A 12,865-nucleotide genomic window follows, 5' to 3' on the forward strand; every position below is an offset into this window, starting at 1 on the left:
AACCCTGAGTGATCTAAAGGGAAAGGAAGATTTGGGGATTCTTCTAGCTTACCTGACAAGAGAAAGAGGAATTTCTTATGACGTGATGGGAAAGAGGAGAAAATTACAAAAAGACTCTAGAGAACCTGGTTAAAGAGAAAGAAGATCTTATAAATGTGGCAAAGAAGAAATGCCCAGTGACGAAGATGAGTGCTCAAGGGTTTGTAAACTTCAACTCTGTAATCCTAACAACTCCAAATGTGTCGTGGAGTCTTTTGATGAACTAAAGCTGCCCATATTATTATAACTGAAGTCTTTCTGAAGGAAAATATAGCAATGGCTTTAGTCAACTGGATGGGAGCAGTCCAGATAAACATGAGTAAGCCTGAAGTGAAACTGAATGTTAAAATAGTTATCTTGTGTGATTGGCACAGAAGCTTGGATAGGACAAAAAATGCAGCTGGCCTCGGTGAATTAAACAGTTGCTGCAAATGGGATTTTATCTCAGTGAAAAGTACAAATACTGATTTGAGACGGTAGGAGTGAGCAGACCACAACATTTTTGAAGATGAAAGAATATCATGCATTTGTCAGGGAGGGATAGGCCTATCCAGCCTAATCCCTTTGTGCTATCATACTGACTCAGCCTTATTAGCTCAAAGGGAAATTATTCACTCATTATCTAATACATTCAGCTTGTGAGATAAGACAAAGATTTTTTTAGAAACATAGCTAAAAACAACAAGAGCAAACTAAAAAATTTTACAGAAGCCAAATAAGTCATGTAAATGAGGAAAGCATGCCAGGCGCACGGCAGTAAGGGCAAAAGAGCAAAACCAGAGAGTCCATGAGCAAAACAAAAACAAAAAAACAAAAAGAGAAAATATAAAAAAATTAAAAATTAAAAAAAGGAGTCCATGAGCATTCTCAAGGGTGAAATCAATGCACAGAGACAGCTGATTTGTTTCCATGCAAGGGCAGTGTGGCCAGATCTGATGTTCCAAGTGGTGCCATGTGACGTTCAAAAACGTACGCAGTGATACCCAGGTCAAATAATGCAGGCCTGCAGATTTGACCTCGTGCTTTACCAGTTTTCAGTACCTGGCTCACAGAGTAAATTTCTCTTAAACTGAATTGAATGGGTAATTTCCTAGTGGAGGAAGCATTTGAGCAAAGCAAGTATATGGGTTTTCCTTTATTTTTTTTTGCCAGCAACTTCATTTCAGGTATCCCAGGCCAGAAGCATGGGGTGAGGAGAGAATAAGCATTAAAATGTATTTTAAAAAGATTTTTTTTTTTGAGACCTTGCTCTGTCACCCAGGCTGGAGTGCAGTGGCTTGATCTCTGCTCACTGCAGCCTTGAATTCCTGGGCTCAAGTGATCCTCCTGCCTCAGCCTCCCGTGCAGCTGGTACCACAGGTGTGTGCCATCACACCAAGCTAACTTATAAATTTTTTTGTAGAAACAGGATCTTACTTGGTTTTGTTGCTCATGTTGACCTTGAATTCCTGGGCTCAAGCAACCCCCCTGCCTTGGCCCCCGCAAAGAGTTGAGATTACAGGTGTGAACCACTGCTCCCAGCCAGTAACCACAATTTAAATTTTTTTTTCTGTTCCGCACAGTGGCTGACACCTGTAATCCCAGCACTTTGGGAGGTTGAAGAGAGAGGATCACTTGAGCTCAAGAGTTTGAGACCAGCCTGGAAAATATACTGAGAACTCATCTCAGTACGATAATAAAAAAAAATTAGCCAGGTGTAGTGGCATGTATTTGTGGTCCCAGCTACTCAGGAGTCTTAAGTGGGAGGATCACTTGAGCCCTGGAGGTTGAGGCTGCAGTGAGCTGTAATTGAGCCACTGTACTCCAGCCTGGTGATAGAGTGAGACCCCATCTCAAAAACAAAAACACAAACAAACAAAACTTTTCTAAGAAAAAATTTGTTTCTGAACAATGTTCTTGTTAGGAACATCACACACACACACACACACACACACACACACACACACCAAGATTGTTTTAATTTTAACCTCATTCTTGAAAATCCAGGGATTTGGAGGGCATCTGTCCCAAACCCCCAAAACCCTTCATTTCACCTCCATCAAGTGATCAAGTGATCATCATCTTATCTCATTTGCTAGTTTTATCCCTTTCTACTGGGATTTTGTGACATTACCATTCATAGTGTTCACTGTATTTCAAGTACAAGATGTAAATGCTGGGACATTTCAACAGCTCTGAGATTGGAATGCATCTTAAAATTGGTGGTGTTTCACAATAGTTGGCTGCAGACCCAAGTGTGAACACATCATAGCTATTCATACTATCATTACCTCCACTGAGTCATGTGCTCTTAGTACCACACACACAGATGTATTGCCTCTTAAAATAGCTTTTAAAGAAAAATAAAGCAAATGTGGTAAAGTGAGATGGGTATGCAAGAAATTTCTGTACAACTTTTGAGCTTCTGTAAGCCTAACATGACATGACCTCAAAATAAAAATAAAAAAATTAAAATATCTTTTTAAAGATTATACTATGTTTTGGCTTTAAAACAGAAATCTATTATACAAGCAGAAAGGCACAGAAACAGAGCACTGGGAAGCAAATTGGTATTAGTGAAGCAAATTTTCATTAGTGCAACGAGGGATTTTCGTATTTTTCTTGCCAAAGTGTTTTCCAGGACCAAACAGATGAAGTTGTGTGACATTTCATAACTGCGATACAGGCAAACAGATGCCTGTCACAGGTTAAGCCAGGCAACTGAAGGCAGGAGAAGTTGCCAATCCTTCAGAATAAATGAGGCCATTTCAAAGCAGAGGGTGATATGAAAGACTGTCATTTAAAAAGCATGTCAGAGTTCAGGTTGCAGCATGTTTTTCTTAGATTTTTTTTTTAAACCACCACCACCACCACACTTAAAATTAGTAGCAGTTTTAAATTGGTTAAAATATGAAAAAAATGCTGTGCTTGGTGGGGTGTTTTATTCTTGCAATTATTATTTTATATATATATATATATATATATATATATATATATATTTTTTTTTTTTTTTTTTTTTTTTTTTTTTTTTTTTGAGACGGAGTTTCACTCTTGTTACCCAGGCTGGAGTGCAATGGCACGATCTCGGCTCACCGCAACCTCTGCCTCCTGGGTTCAGGCAATTCTCCTGCCTCAGCCTCCTGAGTAGCTGGGATTACAGGCACGTGCCACCATGCCCAGCTAATTTTTTGTATTTTTAGTAGAGACGGGGTTTCACCATGTTGACCAGGATGGTCTCGATCTCTTGACCTCGTGATCCACCCGCCTCAGCCTCCCAAAGTGCTGGGATTACAGGCTTGAGACACCGTGCCCGGCCCTATTCTTGCAATTATTGTCATGAATTTATTTTAATGTCTTTTTCTTTAGACTCTAGACCCCAAACTGCAGTGTTCTCAGTTGAGTAAAAGGGGCTAAAAAAATTAAACCTACACTGTAAGCTCTGTGTGAGGTCGAGACTGAACCTGACTTACTCACCACTATATCCCCAATCCTTCTCATCATGCCTGACATATACATTTGTTAGATTAACAAATAAGTGAATGGATAGAATGGAATAGACCCAGGGAAAATGGATTTGCTCAGCAGAACACTCAGAAGTCAGGGAGTTGGTTCAGACGCTCCTTTGAACTTCATCCCTCTTCTACTATGAACCTACATGCCACCTTTAACACGAGTTTTTTAAAAGATCTCTCATCATTCTTTTAAGACTGTTCTTTTCTGACTGCACAACCACCAAGGTGACTTGAATTTTCTTTGCCAGTGACTAGTTACCAGGAAAGTGGTAGAGTTAGCTTCTCTCAAACGACATCCCAATTCACTCCTAGGGGAGTTCCAGCTGTCCAGAGAAGAGCAGGTGCAGAAAGTCTTGATGATGTGCCCAAGGGCAGGCAAAGTACCGTTGCCTGACCTCATGTGACCTCTAGCATTCTCACCCTGGACACTGCTCCAGGAAGAATCAGAGCCTCTCTAAATCATGGATGAGAGTCAGCTTTGATTTAGAAGAATGGGCTGTTGATAATTCTCCATTCTAGGAGTTGGGAATAAGGACCATACATATGTACATATGTGAAAGAGTTAGCAATTATTTCAGAATGTAAAGCACTTTAAAGGAGAAAAAGAGCAAGCATGCATAAAAATTCAACATGTCTTGAAAAAACATGTATCTGTATAATAAAATTATATATTGACTGTTCTGACAGCATAATCTCATGGCTATTATTACACGAGATTTTAAAATAATATGGTTAATTATCAATCACCTGTGGCCACTGAACACGTCTTTCAACCTCAATAAATACCATCATAATAATGACCAAAACATTTTCATTTTTGCAACTTAAATTGCAAGGAAAAGAACTTCTCCACTTAGGAGTAATAGTGAATCATGGTAAATATTAAACTGAAATCATAGTAATTTTAAAATTCCATGAATTCACGGTGATACCAACCTGAAGTTCATCATTTATCTGCCTAAAAGGAGAGCAGTACAAATATAATTTCAGACAGTCTCTCCTCACCTACTAAAAAGAACTGTTTCCAAGTATTTTGGAAGCATTCAATTGTCTACAAACAACTGGCCCAATTTGGCCTCATTCTTATTTATTCCTCACTGTAGGTTCTTGGGGAATCTCTGAGTGATAGCTCCGTTGTGGCTGGAATGGTGTTGTTTTGAATATGTACTTGAAGAGGTCAAGAGAATCAGGTGAATTAAAGCTTGACTCTGGACTCAGAACTGGGTTTCAATGTCAGCTCTACCACTTCTTAGCTGTATCTCCTTCGCACGTTACTAAATTCTCTAAACCTCAGTCTCCTTTTTATTAAATGAGGAGAATAACAGCACCTACCTCATAAAGTTGGTAAGATGATTCCATGAGTTAATTTATATAATGACTCCAGCCTATAGTAAATGCTCCCTAATATTAGCTGCTAATTTTGTTCCAGAGGTCATACAGATGTACGTATATACGGGTGCTATAGGTGTACATCCTTAGGGATAACAGTAATTTAGTTCTATTGGTAATGCTCATTGGCTTCTTCCAGTTGGTCCCAATTAATGGATATCCCCTTGTGTTAAAGCAAATAGGGAATAGAGCTAGGAAGCATTTACTATGGGGGGTGCTCAGTCATCATTTCTCTTTCTACTTACAGGTTTAAGATAAGCAACATTGCTGTGACGAATGTCATTTAGCAGCTGATCTCTGGGAGTGATTTCCACCAATGGGGGTGGCCTGTTTCTCGGCACCGGCTTGAGTGTTTTGATGACATCTTTGAGGTTGGTTTTCTCGGGTGATTCTCTGGCTTCTGGCATCCGAGATTTGCGCTGGATTCTCTTTAGCTTCACCACCCGGAAGGAGTCAGGGTCTGTCCTGTATTTCGGGGCCTGTGATGGCTTTTGCATCATTTCACTGCGTTGACTAAAGGGGACGCTTTGGGGGTTGGGAGGCCGAGGCGGCGGTGGCTGGAAGAACTCCTGCATTCTGGAATCTGGCATGGGTCCTCCCAACATCTCCCACATCCCATGGGGCAGCCCCAATCCATTCTCTAACATGGCTATCAGCTTCTTCTGTTCCTTGAGTTGCTGCTGTTTCTGCTCTTCCTGTCTTTTCTGCCTTTGTTTATCCTGATTCCTGGTGAGCAGATTAGTGACCACCATTCTGGGACCTGGAAGCTCAAAATGGTAGCCCATCTTCAGGAGAGTGCTGTTTGCCTTTAAAAGCCTGGCTATTTCCATTTCGGCATGATGACCCAACATGTGCCTCTGGTTGTGAAACCGAAGCTCCGTTAGTGTCTCATTAAACTGGAGACATCTCATGATGGCCACAATCCCTTTACCTGTGATAAAATTGGACTCGATGTTGAGAGTGGTGATGCTTCTATTTTCACGCAACATGTTAGCCAAGGCAAATGCTACATTCTCATCTGCACCCACATTGGCTAAACTGAACGTTTTGATGTGCTTGTTTTTCTTCATTGCGTTGACAAAGTCCAGTAACATTTCTTTGGGGATGTTTTCAATGTTGTTCAGGTTGAGTTCCTTCATGTCAGGATCATTTTGTCTAACTCTTCTCAAGCTTCCATCCAGGTCTGTCTGATTTCCTGAAGGCCTTGCACTTACTTTCAAAAAGCTGGTATCTAGAGCTAACTTCTTAGGATCTAATTTTGATATTTTTTTCTCACTTTGATTTCGGGCCCCTGGTCTGTCTCTCTGTTCTTCAAATGCTTTATCAGTTACCTGCTGGCAGCTGTTCTCACAGTTTCTAATTGGTCCCTTTGCTTTGCCTTCCTCTTCTCTGTTGGTTTTTTCACTCTCTTCGCCATCATCTTCTCCTTCGTCGTCATCATCACCATCATCTTCTTCTTCTTCTTCATCATCTTCTTCATCATCTGTTTCTTGGACATTGCTGCTGCACTTTGATCCTCTTTTATTTGCAACTATTTCACTATTGAGCTTTTCTTTTAAATACTGGGCCATGTTTTTATTACCTTTGTCTATTTCTTCATGCTCTTGAGTCTTTTCCTACAAGAGAGGTTTATGAGGGTGAGAATACATAGCAAATGAAGAAATATGACATAGAGCATCAGCTAGTGGAGATAATAAAAATGCTTTTTTAAAGTAGCTGTGTTTATCCCATCTCATATATTAAAATGAAACCTTTATAAATTTTGTTTTAATATTCTGTATTTTTAATGGTGTTTAACTCCAGAAGCAGTTAAAAATGGTTTCAAAAACATGATAGAATTGTTCATTGATACATTAAAGTTTTGATTTTGTAAATACCAAATAGGCATCTAATACTCAACAGTCCTGAGTTAGGGCAATAATTTCCTTATTATTCCAATATATTATAAATACAAAATATTAGAATAAGGAAATTATTTCCCTAAAATGAACATTCCAACAATGCCCACTAATCTAGTATAGAATGTACATAAACTTCCTCTGAGAACATAACATAATGCATGGGAAATTAGATTTGACGTTCTGGAATATATATGTGTGTGTGTGTGTGTGTGTGTGTGTGTGTGTTTGTGTGTATATAAGTATTCTGGTTATTCAACTTGGTTTAAATATGTATATATACACACACATATATGTATATATATTTAAAGCCTCAATTTTGATTTCCTCGGTTCTTTGAAAACTGCCATGGCTATTCTAGGACAAGTTTACAACCCGTTTCTTTTGAAAGAAAGTACCTAGGAACCAGAGCCAGCTGTAAAATAAAACAGGATTATGCAGACATTGAGAAATAATTGCTTAGTCTGGGAAATAAAATGGGTCTTTTATCAATAATGTTCGTTAGATTCTTGCACATCAATTATAATGCTTTTCTATACAACATGTGTGCCTAATAGATGTTATTTTTGAAAGCTAGTACAGCAAGCTGAGACACAGGTTTATCTGAGCAAAAACTTTATGCTCATGACATAGGTCAGAAGAGACAGTGGCAAGTCACCTTAACCACCCTTCTTCATCACTGCATTTCTCATCTTGACCAGAAGGGGGAGCCAACCATCAAGCGGTTTAGGTTATATTAGAGGAAGGGAAAAAATGTTCTAAGTACTCATTTTTACCCCCTGCAACTGGCATTCACATAGAATTGGCTTTTAATCCACTGACCTCCAGATGTAAAATATCTGCAAATTGTACCTTGAACTCTAACCTGAGCAATCCGGCTGTTTCTTTTCAATCTTAGTACATGTTTAAACTCTCCCGACTGTAAAACAAATTGACAACTTTCCTTAATTATAGCCAGCGTGAGAGTAATTTGACAAGATGCATCTTTACCAACAAGCATAACCTAAAGACACTTTACCTAGGAGGTAACTCTGTCCTTTCTGTTAAGTCATTTTCAAGTGGAACATTTAAAAAAATTATGCTCATGCACAGTATGTTTGCAGAATCAACAATTCTAGCTTTTAGATTTTAGAAAGCAAAGAAAGAACTAGCTTCAACACCACTTACTAACCATCAATTTCTAAATGTCATCACTGACAGCCAATATATGGTGAGAATGTAAGCCATTATCTGATTATTCGACTGGATTTAATTGAAGGGTACGTGGTCAGACTTGAGAAGAACTGTGAAATGTTTGACAGTGTGTGTGAAACATTGTGTATGTTTGGATGTGCCAGAGAGAGAGGCTACAGACCTGTCATTACTTTCTCAAAGGGGCCTGCAATTAAAAAAAAAAGAGTGTTAAGTACAACTGTCTCTGGCTTATGAGTGAAGCCACTAAATATTGTGGCTATAGAACACAGGCTTTCTGACACAGCAAACCTGATAGCAATTTTTAAAGAGAGACATTTGCAAGAAATTACCTAATTTTTCCCTTGTAAATCTACATGTAAGTGTTTCAGAAAGTTCCAGTCTGGAGTAGGATTAAATATTATGGTTTAATCTAGACATGGCAAAAACGAAGCAGAACCAAACTCTGGAGTCTTGAGAAATCACAGTTACAGCAGGGATACCTAACAGCCCATCCCAGGCAGCCATTTCTCTGTTGTATACAAATCTCTGGTTACCTCGGATTTCACAAAGGTGACAGGAACTCGTTCATCTTCCAACATGCGCCTGGATGCCTTTTCCCAATACATATAATCAACAAGAGATTTATGATCGAAGTTTCCTGTCGGCGGCTTGTCAGTTTGATCTTTCTGAATCATTCCCACAGGAAGGCTGGGGTCAGGGGCCATGACTTCCATTTCCGACTGAAGTTCTTTCAGTTCTTCAGCAGACAAGCTGGCCAAGATTTCATCTTCATTAATCTCCTCATCGAGAAGTTCTTCTTGATCTGAATTCCTGCTGTGCTCTGACATTATTTTTTCTGAATTTTTTTTTACTAGAAAAGAAGAATAATCAAAGATGATTTTTTAAAAGAAAGAAAAAAAAAAGTCTTAAGAAGGTTCCCCAGTTAACAAGTGTCCCAAGTCAACACACCCTTGAGATATTTATTTTCCCAGGAACCTCGGTGGTTTGCTGAGCAGCTAGGAGTGATCACAGCTAAGCTCTTGCTGGATCTATATTAAGTAGGGCTTGGCTGGATGGGGTCAATTTATGGAACTACTATGCTGCTCTCTTTTTGGTAACTTGAGTCAGCTGTGCAAATCCATCTGACATTTCAGTACAGCTGCTGTGTTCACCAGAGACTAACAGAGACTACAGAACCTCTGCAGGAATAAAATTAATTCTTTTTGTATATGCTGTTATACTGCTATACACAAATTCATGCAGCTCATACCTACATGCCCCAATACTCCAGGGGGGTCCCACTTATTTTTATTTAAATATTAAAACAACTTACAATATTTCAGAAGGGAAATCCAACCAGAAACCTGAGTTCTTTTGAAGTGAAGAATTCACTTGAAGGTAGAAATCAAGCTCTTAGGGACTGCCTCCTCACTACAAGGTGACTCTGGAAACAAAGTGGTGCACAGTGGAGCACACGTCTTGCTATGTCACTCATCCTCTGTGTAAGCTGAACCTTTGCAAGATGTCCTATTTGCATCTAGATCCTGTGATCTAACAGATGGGGACAGCCAGCACTTGAATTTCCACTATAAGTGAGGAGTTTACTATTTGAAATTGTTTTTCTTATTAAGCATCCATTAACCCAAGATCAATGAAAATGGATCTAACGTGAAATGTTAAAAAAGAAACCCAGACTACCTATGGTACTAGAAGAAACCATAAGAAAAATTTTTTTTTCTTAGCTGGGCATGATGGCATGCACCTGTAGTCCCAGCTACTCAGGAGGCTGAGGCAGGAGAATTGCTTGAACCCAGGAGGCGGAGGTTGCCGTGAGCCGAGATAGTGACACCGCACTCCAGCCTGGCGCCTGGCAACAGAGCAAGACTCTGTCTCACGAAAATAATTTTTTTTTCAAACCCTGAAGGGGCAATATGCAACATTTGTCCAAATTACAAATGTTCATTTCCATTGACCCAGCAATTCCACTTTGAGAAATGTATCCTCCAGATATACTCTTACATGGGTGACATAACGTGTACAAGGTTATGCAATATAGCAAGGTACAAAATAGTGTGTATTGCATGCTATTATTTGTGTGACAAAGGGTACAAGAATATATGTTTTATCATGTATATATGTGTGTGTATATGGATGTGTGTGTGTGTGTGTGTGTGTGTGTGTGTGTGTATATATATATATATATATATATATATATATATTTATTTATTTATTTATTGAGACAGGGTCTGGCTCTGTCACCCAGGCTGGAGTGCAGTAGTATGATCTCAGCTTACTGCAACCTCTGCTTCCCAGGCTCAAGCCTCCTGACTAGCTGGGACCACAGGCATGCACCACTACACCCAGCTAATTTTTGTCTTTTCTGCAGAGACAGGGTTTCACCATGTTGCTCAGGCTGGTCTCGAATTCCTAAGTTCAAGCAATTCGCCTGCCTTGGCTTCCCAAAGTGCTGGGATTTCAGGCATGAGCCACCATGCCTGGCCCATGAATATATTCTTATTCAGAAATATACATTCATTGTACAAGAGTTAGGATAACATAGGAAAACTGAGAATAAAATTTTCCCCTTACCTCACTGTGAAGCTACCACTATTAACATTTTGGTTTTTCATTCTAGTCCTTTCTTTCAGGCATACAAACTCATCATTTTTTTTTTCATTTGTTTTTTTGACTGACAAACTCAAGATTCTTTTTTTCTAGGCAACTATGTATTCTACTACTAAATAATTTTTGACTTCTCTCTGTTAGGATTCTTTACATAGATGCATATATATATACACACCTTTATATATAATTTATATAACCAATCCTCAATTGTCAGATATTTAGAATGTTTTCAATTCTCACAAGCACAAATAGTTCTTTAATAAATACACCTATAGCTAAAAGTTGTATACACACAAGTTTATTTCCTTAAACTGAATAAATTCTAAAAAGTGAAATTGCTGGGTCAAAGAATATGAAAAAATTAAATGTTTTTCATATGTATAGATTAAAAGTAACAGCAAAAACCACAATTACTTTTGCACCAACCTACCAGAACGCATCTCCAATCTATGTATATTAAATGTTTACAAATAATATACATCTTGGTGGGGCACGGTGGCTCACGCCTGTAATCCCAGCACTTTGGGAGGCTGAGGCAGGTGGATCACCTGAGGTCAGGAGTTCAAGACCAGCCTGGCCAATATAGCAAAACCCCATCTCTACTAAAAATACAAAAACTAGCCAGGCATGGTGGCAGGCACCTGTAGTCCCAGCTACGGGGCTAAGGTAGAGAATCACTTGAATCTGGGAGGCAGAGGTTGCAGTGAGCCGAGATCACACCACTGTGCTCCAGCCTGGGTGGCACAGCAAGACTCCGTCTCAAACAAACAAAGAAACAAATACAGATGTTACCATTCCAACATTTCATATATATGTAACTTTGAAACTTGAGAAAACCCATTCCTTTCTCCAAAAGTATGCAAGGTTATTGGTTTCTCCCATCCAAGTATTAACCAGACCCAACCCTGCTTAGCTTCCACGATCAGATGAGATCGGGCACATTCAGGGTGGTATGGCCATAGACGGTTTTTGGTTTCTTATGTATCTGTCCAAGGATATTTTACTGTTAAAATTTGTGAAAAAGAAAAAAACCAAGCCAAATGTGAGTTTGAAACGGAAGTTCTAATATTTTCTTCCTACCCCAGTGTTTTATCTTGAGCACTCCCAGGTTGAAAGACTTTTCATAAGTAATTAATGCCCTAGAAAGATATTTCCAATTTACTCGAATGAGAATTTTCAAAGAACACAGGTATGTACTGGCAACTTATCCCTGGCCTCTCGCCTATCAAATCTTCTTCCTTTTTTTTTTTTTTTTTTTTTTGAGACCAAGTCTCAGCTCCATCACCCAGGCTGGAGTGCAGTGGTGCAATCTTGGCTCACTGCAACTTCCGCCTCCTGGCTTCAAGTGATTCTTGTGCCTCAGCCTTCCCAGTGGTTGAGACCACAGGCATGCACACCACACCTGGCTAATTTTTGTATTTTTAGTAGAGATGGGGTTTTGCCATGTTGATCAGTCTGCTCTTGAACCCCTGTCCTCAGGTGATCTGCTGACTTGGCCTCCCAAAGTGCTGGGATTACAGGTAGGAGCCACTATGCCCTGGCAGGTCTTCCTTTCAGTCCCCATAAAAGGGGAAGAGTTCAGTCTCGGTGGGCAGGGAGATAGACCACTGAGTTGTGGACCATCATTTCATAGATTTTTCTTTGCCAAACAATGATCTAAAGAGACTCAGCCCCTCCCACCCCACCAAAAAAAGAGTTTTGTTCAGGGAGGCTTGGGAAATGTTATATTCTGCATTTGTGTTTTAGATATTTGTAAAGCACAATTAGCTTTGAGAAACTGAGAAATCCTACACTAAAGAAACCAGTTTTTTTAACTCAACATTCCTCAACCTTAAATAACTCATACTTTGGGAAATACAGAGCTAAATATAAAAGAGGGGGCTGTGGAGTCAGTCTGCCTGGATTTCAGTGTCAGCTCCATTCCTGAGTAACTTACGTGATACTGAGCAACTTGGCCCATATCTGATAGTGTCTACCATATGCAATTATTGAGAAAATTAAATGAGGTTTTATTTTTATCTGTATCTATATAGTAGGATGGTACATGGCAGAGTAAACCCTCAATAAATGTTAAATAGTATTATTCTCATAACTCATAGATAACTGTAGAAACATTTAAAGAAAAACAAAGGCAATAAAATGCAGTATGTTTACATAACATAGTACATTTAAAAAACCATTTTCATAATAAAAATCATTATATTAATGCCAATAAGCAAAAGAGCTTTCGAAAATCTTCTTGCTTTTACA

General features: G+C 39.1%; 1 protein-coding gene across 3 annotated transcripts in view; it reads right to left on the minus strand.

Moving 5' to 3' along the window:
- LMOD3 (leiomodin 3) overlaps nucleotides 1-12,865 on the minus strand; it is a 61,437-nt gene that overhangs the window by 8,564 nt on the left and 40,008 nt on the right. Inside the window, exons 2-4 of one of the 3 annotated variants that reach the window (XM_010350121.3) lie at nucleotides 9,324-9,434; nucleotides 8,545-8,861; nucleotides 5,165-6,535 (exon numbers count right to left, since the gene is read on the minus strand). In XM_010350121.3, the coding sequence (XP_010348423.2) occupies nucleotides 5,165-6,535; nucleotides 8,545-8,838 (1,665 nt within the window). In that variant the 5' untranslated portion in view covers nucleotides 8,839-8,861; nucleotides 9,324-9,434. Of the gene's footprint in view, nucleotides 1-5,164; nucleotides 6,536-8,544; nucleotides 8,862-8,959; nucleotides 9,030-9,323; nucleotides 9,435-12,865 lie in introns of those variants that run through there. The other 2 variants (XM_010350120.3, XM_074404531.1) reach the window with 2 other exon arrangements.

This window comes from Saimiri boliviensis, chromosome 8 (genome assembly GCF_048565385.1).
Source record: "Saimiri boliviensis isolate mSaiBol1 chromosome 8, mSaiBol1.pri, whole genome shotgun sequence".
Classification (NCBI taxonomy): domain Eukaryota; kingdom Metazoa; phylum Chordata; class Mammalia; order Primates; family Cebidae; genus Saimiri; species Saimiri boliviensis.